This window comes from Zalophus californianus, chromosome 10 (assembly GCF_009762305.2).
Source record: "Zalophus californianus isolate mZalCal1 chromosome 10, mZalCal1.pri.v2, whole genome shotgun sequence".
Taxonomy (NCBI): Eukaryota; Metazoa; Chordata; class Mammalia; order Carnivora; family Otariidae; genus Zalophus; species Zalophus californianus.
The window spans coordinates 107,639,743-107,651,119 of record NC_045604.1 but is presented as its reverse complement, the minus strand read 5'-3'; the positions used below and the strand labels follow the sequence as shown (position 1 = coordinate 107,651,119).

The 11,377-nt window shown below is 44.7% G+C and overlaps 1 protein-coding gene across 2 annotated transcripts; it reads right to left on the bottom strand.

The window, feature by feature from the left end:
* Nucleotides 1-2,177: 2,177 nt before the first annotated feature.
* Nucleotides 2,178-7,108, bottom strand: FAM200A (family with sequence similarity 200 member A). 2 transcript variants are annotated; one of them, XM_027610364.1, is made up of 3 exons: nt 6,980-7,108; nt 5,835-6,019; nt 2,178-4,095 (listed from the first exon to the last, which is right to left on the bottom strand). In XM_027610364.1, exon 3 carries the CDS (start codon nt 3,943-3,945, stop codon nt 2,275-2,277), a length of 1,671 nt encoding a protein of 556 aa, XP_027466165.1. In that variant the 5' UTR covers nt 3,946-4,095; nt 5,835-6,019; nt 6,980-7,108; the 3' UTR covers nt 2,178-2,274. The 2 variants fall into 2 exon arrangements, with proteins under 2 accessions (XP_027466165.1, XP_027466166.1); XM_027610365.1 differs by lacking the exon at nt 5,835-6,019 and having other exon boundaries at nt 6,980-7,106.
* Between the last annotated feature and the right edge of the window lie 4,269 nt (nt 7,109-11,377).

Here is an 11,377-nt window from a genome sequence, read left to right as displayed (position 1 = left end):
AGAGGGAACACAGCAGGGGGACTGGGAGAGGAAGAAGCAGGCTCCCCACTGAACAGGGAGCCCGACGTGGGGCTCTATCCCAGGACCCTGAGATCATGACCTGAGCCGAAGGCAGAGGCTCAACGACTGAGCCACCCAGGCGTCCCATGTGTGTCCCAATTTTAGAGTTGGGCAATCTGAGCTTCAGAAAATTAATAAATTTTCCACGGTCAGATAGGTAGTACGGATCAGAGACAGAATTCGTCAGTGCAGTTCTGAAGCCTGAATTCTTTGGCAGCATGTGGCATATCTTTTTTCTTATGTATTTCTCTGAGTATTTTTTTTTTAAAGATTTTATTTATTTGACAGTGAGAGACACAGCGAGAGAGGGAACACAAGCAGGGGGAGTGGGAGAGGGAGAAGCAGGCTCTCTGCTGAGCAGGGAGCCCGATGTGGGGCTTGATCCCAGGACCCTGGGATCATGACCTGAGCCGAAAGCAGATGCTTAATGACTGAGCCAACCAGGCACCCCTCTGTATTTACACCCTGTTTATGTAGTGCTTTAAGTTCGATGACATTTAATTATGGTCTTCAAAAGCTCTGCAGGGAAAGCAAGCAGTTCAGTCCTCATTTTACAGATGAATTGATGGAGGCACAGAGATAGGACTTGACCATAACTTACCTCTGAAATGGAGCCTGGAGCCTCAGCTCTCCTCAGTCCTAACGTAGACAGTGCCCCACACTACAGTGAGAGAAACGGCCTGTATCTGATGTTTTCACAGCTTTCTCTTTCTGGCAGCAAATTGTGTGAGCTTCACTCCCCATTCCAATATCTTCCCAGATAAAGATGGGTGACTGGGATGTGCATGTGTGTTCTCCCAAAGGGGTCAATGCAATTCCAAATTGCCCCTGGTTGAATGGTGCTGGTGAGATGTGTACTAGTTATGTCATCATGAGAGAACACAAAGGAAGGAGGTATTTGATCCAGAAGGGGCAGGATTTTAGTAGAAAAGACCCATCATGAACTGCCACAGCCCATGAGGATGGTGCTCAGGCAAACCTGTATCTTGGAGTTTGGCCAAAGGTCAACTGTCACTAATCAGGAGACAAAAAGATCTTGATTGTGGGCAAAGGAAACCAAACAATCCTCAAGGACACAGAGATAAGACTTGGTCTCCCCTGTCCCCGTCTTAGTCAGTTTGGATTCTATTTTCACAGGGTCCATCCTGCTTCAAGCGTTTATCACTAATCCCTAAAACTCACCCTCTACTGAAGTGGGCAAGCTATTCTTGGTTTAAGCTGCTGGTCTTAATACAGCTCACTGAAATTTTGCATGAGTACCTTTTATTTTGCAGCTTTCAAATCTATCAGATGCTTGTTTCTTCTGCTTCCTTTTACACAATGGCATGAGACCGTGTTAGTTTTTAACTGTTGGTAGTACCCTGTCACCTGATTTTACTGTAGATGATGTCCATGACTTTCCGTTTGGCTATCCTGGTTGCTCTGTTTTTAAGGAGGGACTTGGGGAGATTCAAAAACTATGCCCCTAACACTGTCTTCTCTTGTGTCCCTTTGAGAGCAAGGGACCCCTTCACAAAAATATCCTGACAGAGTGTTCTACATGGGCATCTCATTAGCTAGAATTATAACACGTGCCCATGCTTAAATAAACCCAGTGTGAGAATGGTGTTAAACCATGATTAGCATCAAGATTCACTTCCTGGAATGAGAAGAAAAAAGGAAGAACACATAAGTACATAGATGGTGAGAAACTGAACCTGAATGGGGCTCTGCCTGAAAGGAAGAAGCAAGGCAGTGGCGGTGAAGATGGGGACAGATCTGAGTATAAGACTACGTATTAAGAGTACTATTTTTCTAGGGCGCCTGGGTGGCTCAGTTGTTCAGCGTCTGCCTTCGGCTCAGGTCATGATCCCAGGGTCCTGGGATCGAGCCCCGCATCAGGCTCCCTGCTCCGCAGGAGGCCTGCTTCTCCCTCTCCCACTCCCCCTGCTTGTGTTCCCTCTCTCGCTGTGTCTCTGTCAAATAAATAAATAAAATCTTAAAAAAAAAAGTACTGTTTTTCAAAACTGACAGTAATATGCAGAAATGTATTTTCACATCATTATTCTGGATACACATACATCTTATTCGTGTAAGTGGAACCCTGAAATGATACTACATAGGAAAATGAAACACAGTAAATTCCAAATATAATTTTATTAATATTTAAATACAATCTACTAAAAAAAAAAGCCCTTAAAAGAGTACAAAACCAAAATTTCATGGAGATTGGATTTAATGTGAGGGGTGTGCTTGCCTGTTCATAAGTTCATTCCAGTCAGGAACACAGGAGGATAAGGCTACACGCATGTCAGGTGCACTGTTGAGCCTATTTCTTTTCTTTGTTTTTAATCGTGTCAAGATTGAAAATCCTAGTTCACACAAATAGGTAGTTGTGAATGGTAGTAACAACAATATACTCTTTCTACTTAGCAATGGAAATTCATCTTTAATCTTAATCCAAAATGCTGATAAACTTAACGTCTTGTAATAATTCTTTAGTGTGAATGATGAACTGAGCTGCAATAATTCATTCTCTTCTTCAGGCTCCAAGTTTAACTCAATGATTGATTCTGGGGTTTGAAAAACAAATGGATCTTTTATCCAAATATTTTCCTTTAATGATTCAAATTTCTCTTCTGGAAAGTAATGATGAAAGGTTTGAGACAAAGAAGTGAGATGCATCAGTATCTCTAATTTTATTTCTTTTAAGCAGTCTTCATTTATAATGTTCTCTTCAATGTGTTGCAACAAAGTTGGGAACATATAGTAGCTAGGGCGATTACTTTTAAGTCTTGCTTGCCACAACAATAATGTCCTTTGGAATCCTAGAATATGTTCAAGATACTGGAATACATCGTTTTTCCCCTGTGCTTTCAAATTTAACTCATTAAGAATGCCAAAAACATCACTTAAATATGCCAGTTTTGTTACCCAAATGTCATCTTCAAAAACACTTGCCAAATGAGATTGCTTTTCGATGAGAAAAATGTAAATCTCATTCCTGAGTTCATATACTCTGCTCAGTATTTTGCCTTGAGACAACCAACGAACTTCCGTATGAAACAGTAAGTGGGTATGGTTAACTCCAATCTCTGAACAAAATATTTCAAGAAGTCGACTGTTCAGTGAGCTTCCTTTAATAAAATTAACAATTTTCACTGCATTTTTCAATACATCCATTAGACTCGGTGGAATTTCCTTGGACACCAGAGCTTCTCGATGAATAAAACAGTGATTCCAAAGAGCCCTATTACATGTTACTTCTAACAATTTTTCAATAACCCTGCTATGTTTTCCAGTCATATTTGCTGCTCCATCACTTGAAATTCCTTTACAATTTTTCCAGTTTAATTTATATTGACCAACAATGCACTTTTCTAATTCAGTAAATAAAGCTAATCCAGTTATGTGTGAATTTAAACTTAAACAACACAACAGATCCTCTATAAAATCATCTTGCCACACATACCTGATGTAAACCAGGAGAGTTGGACAACTTGCAGTATCAGTGCTCTCGTCAAGTTGGATTGCAAAATCTATCCCAGACTGTAGCCGCGCAATAAGCATCGCCTCTAAATGTTTTGCGATCGTACAGATTCGACGTGATATCGTATTGTCACTAAGGGGTATGGTTCTTAATTTATCAGCTGATTTATCATCAAACACTGTCCGTACCATATCCATACACGCTGGAAGAATAATCTTTTCAGCAGCTGTGTGAGCCATTTTTTCTTTTGCTACTCGATACGCAACCAAGTATGATGATAACAAGGCCCTCTCATTCATGGTTGTGGACCGACTAAGAAATGGTTGGGATGATTCTATGCTGTTTCTTTCCCTTTGGAAATGGTCTTCCTCATCTTCATTTTCCTCCTCCACTTTCACGATCACTATGCCTTCCATCTCCTGGTTGGCCTGGGGAGACCAATCTGCGGTGTGCCTTGACTCAGCAGTGTTCAGGTTCAAAGAACTGGCTCACTTGATCCAAACACGGTCTGTCTGCAGGACTGTCCTTTTTGTCCTAGATGTTTCAGGAGACCAGTTTTTGCTATCCTGCAGAGTAGAAAAATTTAATAGCAGTATGAAAAAGTAACATTGTAGTGTAGTGCTGACACCTCATGTGAGTAGTCATGAAGACAATTCAGTAAATCCAATGTCTTGGTATCCATGTGCAGACAAATTCACTTCATTACATAATGTTTTTGTATGCAGCTCATTTAATGCCCACGGAAACCTTACGCAGTACATGATTACTCCTATTTTAAAAAGCTCAGAGGGCCGCCTGGGTGGCTCAGATGGTTAAGCGTCTGCCTTCGGCTCAGGTCACGATCCTGGGGTCCTGGGATTGAGCCCCGCATTGGGCTCCCTGCTCAGCTGGGAGCCTGCTTCTCCCCCTGCTCATGCTCTCTATCTCTGTGTCTCGAATGAATAAATAAAAAAAATCTTAAAAAAAAAACCAACTCAGATTAAATAATGTGTCTAACACCACAGTGTAGTAGATCCACTACTCAAACCCAAGTCTTAAGCCCAGGGTCCTAACTGTGCTGCTACACTGTTAATCTAGTCACTATAAAAGAGTGATCTGGTCATTCTTAAAATGACCATCTGAGTGGGGTGTACAGGATGACCCACTGGGGCACAGGGGAAAAAAATAAAACCTGTATTTGTATTTTAAAAATACCGAAACCCACTTAACCTTTCCTGATAGCCCCCCCTGCTTCGGTCCCCATCTCACAGCACTTATATTCTGTCACCATTTGTGTTGCTGAACTTCACCTTCCAACTATTAAATTTTCTTTGCTCATTTCTCTCCATGTTTAGTGACAGATCTTCTGAAAAATCCCATCTGTCTGTGGTCTTTTAAGATGAAGGAAAAGGCATCTCAGTCTTTGACATCTGGGTCAAAGTTTTGTTTTGTTTTGTTTTTTTTAAAGATTTTATTTATTTATTTGACAGAGAGAGAGACACAGTGAAAGAAGGAACACAAGCAGGGAGAGTGGCAGAGGGAGAAGCAGGCTTCCCGCCGAGCAAGGAGCCCGATGTGGGGCTCGATCCCAGGACCCTGGGATCATGACCCGAGCCGAAGGCAGACGCTTAACGACTGAGCCACCCAGGCGCCCCTGGGTCAAAGTTTTAAAGGCGGGGAAGGGGCAGTCAGATCACATGTTCCTAGATGCGTTCCCTCATAGTGGGAGTATGAATCAAAATGAAGGGACACGGAGGAAGTGAAACTCCAAAGATACAGGGCTGAGGTCAGGGGCACAGTCACTCCTCCCTGACCTGTAGGCCTGCAAGGAGTGGTGGTGCTAATATTCTGGGCAAGGGCAGCAGAAAGACAGGGTTTTACTTTAGATTACTTGAATGATCCCAGAACCCAGTCCTCTCTCAAATTCAGACTCACTGTTTCCATTCCTAGTTTGGTATGTATAATATTTTTATGGCTCTTACCCTGAAATTTCATTTGTAATGGTTTCATGCCTTATCTCAACTAGACTACCCCTTTGCGCTTTTGCTCTTATCGTTGCCTGTAAGTCATTCTATGTAGTTCCTTGCAACTCATAGACATTTAAAAAACACTCATTTGAATACAAGGTCAGTATCTGCTGCCCATTTTTAGAAAGATCAACAAATTTGTTATAGGTCTGGGATTTCAACATTTGGAAGGGCATGCCATTTATAAATTAAACTGTAAAGTTATTTGTAAAACATGTGAATAAGAATGGGAGGAGTATTATAATAGCACAGGTTTAAAGTACAGAAATAAATTATGTGTCCATGGGTAAGTTACTTACCTCCCATTGCACTGTGTAACCAACCTACTTCTCCAGCAAATAGGTTTCATTGATATGCTTTCAATGAATTCTCTGCAACTGATTGATTAGTTGCATACAATCTTTTCAGCACTGATCTGTGTTGTGTTTTCTTGTTTGTTTGGTCCTTTGCCACTTTCAATAATAAAAGTATCTTTCTGGTGGCACTGCAGGAAATGGAGATGGGACATTAGGTTTGGCCCAGGTGGATTTTTCAGTTAAATTCACTTATCAATGAATTTCCAAGTTGGAAGGACCCTTTGAGATAATCTAGTTAATTTTACTTAGGACAAAATTGAGACCTGGTGATGTTCTGTCCAAGATCATCCTGCTAATCAGTGGCACAGAGAGCACTGGAAATGGTCTCCTATTAGCCCAACACACTTTCCACTGCATCCTCACAAATCCCCTTCACCACTCACCGCTTGAGGTCAAGCACAATTACCTTGCACAACTGAAAAATCCACCTGATGTCTGAAATCAGACATTTAAAAATCAGAAAGTTCAGAAACTGCAAGGAAAAGAGTGAAGTGTCTATCATCTTTTCCTACTGCGTCCAAAATCACTTTATTCACTAGGTTTCAAACACTAATCACCACCATTATTGGTGATGGGTTTGGGGGTGAGCACATGATCTGCAAACATTCACGAGGCTTAGCAAACTTGTACCCTTAAAAAAAAAAAAAAAGCCCGTGGAGCTTGGTGGGTCTTCCTCATTTTACATTTTTGGGTCCTTAAGAACTCAGGTAAAAAAGCCCTCACCAGAAGGAAAGCAAAGGCGGACAATTGGGGAATACACATTAGCCCAGGTTCCTTTTGTCCGCTACCCCCGGAGTGAAAACCGAGGACAAGAGAGCCCAGGCGGGGCACGCAGCGGACTGCCTCTTCCCGGTCCCAGAGGCACCTCATCCTAGCCGGAAAACAAAACGCCGTTCCCTTCCCGCTCGGATCCGGGGCTGTTCTCTGCTGGGAGACCGCGTCCTCCGGCCGAGGCTGGGATGCAGGATGGGAACGTGGACCCTCCTCCACCCGTCGGGGGCGGTCGTTGGCGAGGGAAGTCGCGGAACACGGCTCTACACATCCACCTCTGTCCCCGCCCATCCTCCCTGGCCGGACCCACGTCTCACCGTGAACCCCGGAGAAGTCCGGGGTGCTGGGACAGAAGAGGGAAGTGAGTCTGGGGTGGTCGAAAAGCAGCACGCAGGCCTCCGCTCGCCACAACCCTCAATGCGCGCGCACGTCCGTCTGGCTCACAGAAGCCGGAAGTGCGTCAACACCGGCCTTTCGGGGCCGGGCTGCCCTTCGGGGTTCTCTCTAGGAACGCGGGAGGACTGCGGCCTTGTTCTCCAATCGCCAGTCTGGCTTTGGGGATCTGTCACCTCAGCTCAGCTTTTCCCTCCTCGAAAAAGGAGGCTTAAGTTTCCTTTGATACCATCCTGCTCAATTACTTACACGTTTATTGATGGCAGTAATCATAAGAATTCTAGTTCTTATCAAACAATACTGCTTAGTGATGGTGTGTCTGTATCAGAAAAAATGTAGATTGAGGAATATCAAAGGCAAGAATGAACGGTTTCACAAAGCCAAAGTGGCGGCTTCTCTGGGGACCCTGATTATGTACTGCCATTTGAATGGGCAGTATTTTCAAAAATTTCTTCTATGGGCAATAAACTTCTTTAGTACTAGATAGTGGTGAGATTCTGAGCTTGACTAAAGTTACCAGGGAGTTTTCGGCCTCATAATAATGTAATTACTACAGTAAATCCAATTTTGCTGTCAAAATGTTAGCATAATAGTTATACGGCGTTTACCATTACTTGAGGAGAAGATGAAGAAACCTCACCTTTTATAAAACCATAAGCAAGACCTTGAAAGACTGACACGCTTGAAATTCCAAGACAAGTCTGAGCACAATGGAAAGCCCACCAGAGTTAGAGCCACATGCTACGGAGGCAACCAATGACCAGTCGATTGAGTAACCTTCCAAGCCCTAAATAATATCCCATTCCCTATGAGGTTTGACCTTGCTGTGGTTGTCGCTGTTTTCTTTCTACTTCCTCATTGACTCTTCAATAAACCACTTGAGTAGATCTTTTGCTTCTTAATCCCTGGCTGGCTCACTAAACTATGGTCCTCCTTGAAGACCTTGTAGTCCTAGAACTTCTTCCTCTACAAATTTCCTCAAATTTCCTTCCAGTGTTCCAAGTCATCTCCAAGAGCCATCACATTGTTATGCATTGTTTTTCTTGTCTAAACCCTTTCATCCCTACCACCCCCCCCCTTCATTCCTACACTAAAGTGCCTAAAAGGTTCAAGAACGTAGGTTATTGAATGCAGATGGCCGGTATGTTTTTGTATTTATGTAGCGTGTGTGGCAGAGACTGTGGGGGACCTTTATAACAATTCCATTCTTTGCCTGTTGATCTACTGGCACAAGGAACCTGAAGTGGCCTGGTGATATTCTCACTTTCCAGTTCACTGGAACATTTAATGTAGCTCCTAGAAGAAATGTTCTTTTCTGCGAATCAGAACCATAACCAAGGAGACTCTGGGTTTGGAGATAGGAAGCACAAATTCCACAAGTGAGTTACTGCCTATGATAGTAATAGGGGTTGCTCCTGTTTCAACCCCTTGGTTCCTGTACCCACTTAATCTTTCTATTGGAGACAAAATATCATATATATGTTATTGGTTCAATAAGTATCAGTGCAAATACTGTATCCTAGAGGACAGCTCCCCAACTTTGCAGGTTGTAATTTAGCTGAGTCTTCAATATGCCATTCCACAGTTGTCATTTTTTTTTTAAGATTTTGTTTATTTATTTGACAGAGAGAGAGCAGGAGAGCACAAGCAGGGGGACCTGCAGAGGGAGAGAGAGAAGCAGGCTCCCCACTGAGCAGGGAGCCCGACACGGGGCTCGATCCCAGAACCCCAGGATCATGACATGAGCCAAAAGTAGACCTAACCAATTAAGCCACCCAGGTGCCCCTGCCATTCCACAGTTCTATCGGATAGCTGCTTCTGGGTGATGAGTAAGCACCATGAATTCTGTGGTTACAAGCTCATTGTCAGACCTCCTTGACCATAAAGTGGGTTCCTCATTTTAAGGTATGTCTAATGGATAAGGCATCCTATAAACCCTCAGATGATGGTGCTGGTGGAGATAAAGCAGTCAGGGAAAACAAACCCTTGTTTAGAGCCTGTGTCAATTCTGGTGTAATATTTTCTTTCTTTAGTAACTATCCATGCCTAGTGCAATGGTGGGCATATGGGAAAGACCAAGGAAGTGCTCAATCCCTTGGGAATAGTTGTTCATATATTTTTTCTTTGAAGCAATAGAGTGTAAGAGAAAAACGACAAACTTTATGAGTTGGCTAACTGTTGCCACCTATGTCATCTGAAGAACTGTTGAAAATTTTGCTCAAAATCAAAATTAGTTTCTAACTACTTTTTGTTAGGGATTGATGCCTACTGAAGAGAAGTGGACTTTTTTTTTTTTTACGATTTTATTTATTTAAAGAGAGAGGAGAGAGAGCACGGAGGGAGGAGCAGAGGGAGAGGGACAAGCAGACTCTTCAACGTGCAGAGTCGGAGCCCACAACCCAAAGATCATGACCAGAGCTGAAACCAAGAGTTGGATGCTCAGCTGACTGAGTCACATAGGTGCCCCGAGAAGTGGACTCTTTTTTTTTTTTTTAAAGATTTTATTTATTTATTTGACAGAGAGAGACACAGTGAGAGAGGGAACACAAGCAGGGGGAGAGGGAGAGGGAGAAGCAGGCTTCCCGCTGAGCAGAGAGCCCGATGTGGGGCTCAATCCCAGGACCCTGGGATCATGACCCGAGCCGAAGGCAGACGCTTAACGACTGAGCCACCTAGGCGCCCCCCGAGAAGTGGACTCTTAAATGAGAGCCTCCTAAGGTACTCTCACTGGAGTAAACGGCCTGAGTCAGCTAAAACTTAAGACACAAATGCACCACTGGCACAGTTTGCTCACCTCTCCTGAAGAACTGCAGCAGTCTAATTGGTACAACTTGTGGGGAAATGGCAACTCAGGAAAAAACCCCAAACTCATAGCGATCCTAGAATATTAGAAGAGCTATTAATGAAGAGGAGGAAGTAATGGTGCCATCTACTGTCCCGGGATCTCAACAGGAACAACAAACATCACCAGGGGGTATATTTTTGTTCAACACAAGAAAAAGGTTCTAACTGGAGCTGTACAGCAAGCAACTAAGCAGTGCATCTTCTGTGATGCTGACGCCACTGTGCCGGATACTGTAGATTAGAGATTGTGTCGTAGTAGGAAGTTGAATTAGATCGATGACACTCAAGAAGGAAAGAGAGGGAAGGCATATTAGAATCTCTGAGAGGCTGATGGAATTTGAAAAAGCACGTAGAATACTATACTTCTGATTTTTCTTATATTTAATTTGAAATGTCAAATGTCATTACAGGATCGTACTTGATTTGTAAACTTAAAGGACTAATATCTAAAGCCCCTTGCAAATCCGGTTCCACCACTAGACATCCCATTCTGGAAGGGTCTGGGAAGTCACAATGCCCTCAGGGCTTCTGTTCTAGCGCCCGGCCTGCCTGTCCTCATGCGCCCTGCTTTACCTATCCATTTCTGTAGAGTCCAGTCTTTCCACCAGGAACGCAGCTGTCTTCCACGATCAATTTCTCTGACAAACTCCATCTTCCTCAATGCCCTGTCCCTTCCTCCAAAACATTAATAGTTTCTGATCCCACGATTTTCTGTGGTCCTCATACCACCCAAACGCCTTCCACCCTCGCTTTAGTCGGTGTGTTTTGGGGGTGCCTGGGGTGGCACAGTTAGGGGAGGGACTCCTGGTTTCAACTCAGGTCTGATGTCAGGGTCATGGGACCGAGCCCCACAGCAGGCTCTGCACTGAGCAGAATCTGCTTGAGATTCTCTGTCTCTCCTCTGCCCCTACCCCCCATCTCCCTCTCTAAAATAAATAAATCCTAAAAAAGCAATCAGTGTACTTTGTACCCCTGTGCTGTTTCCCCACCCGCGGACTTAAGGAAGTGGGACCATGAGGTCCGCCACGCCTCCTCACCCCCGGGACACGCACCACGTGGGCTGGCCACCACCCAGCGGGGGCTCGAGCGGTGGCTGGAACCAGGGAAGGGCCAGCGGGGCCGCTTTCCCAAATCCGGGGCTGTCGCGGTCATTACTGGTATACTGGCTACAGAGGCTGCCAGAGGAGTCAGCACCGAGGGAGGTCAGACCCAGAGAAGTATACGGGGGGGGGGGGGGGGCGGGGGGGAGGGAACCCAAGCACGAGAACCCCGCGGTACGGGGCCCTCATCCGGGTCCTGCCTTTGGCCGACTGCCGTCGGACTCCGCCTCCGGAAGTGCCACTGAGAAGCGCCGGCCTCCAAGCGGTCTAGAGCGACCCCGGAAACCCTGGGGCTGCTCCTAGAGCGAGGGTGCCCGCGACGGGACGGCCACTTGGCCTGCCCCTCCGCTCGGGTGAGTGCCTGGCAGCCGTTCTGGG

Coding starts and splice junctions, on each gene's coding strand:
- FAM200A (XM_027610364.1), bottom strand. CDS start 3,945: ATGGAAGGCATAGTGATCGTGAAAGTGGAGGAGGAAAATGAAGATGAG.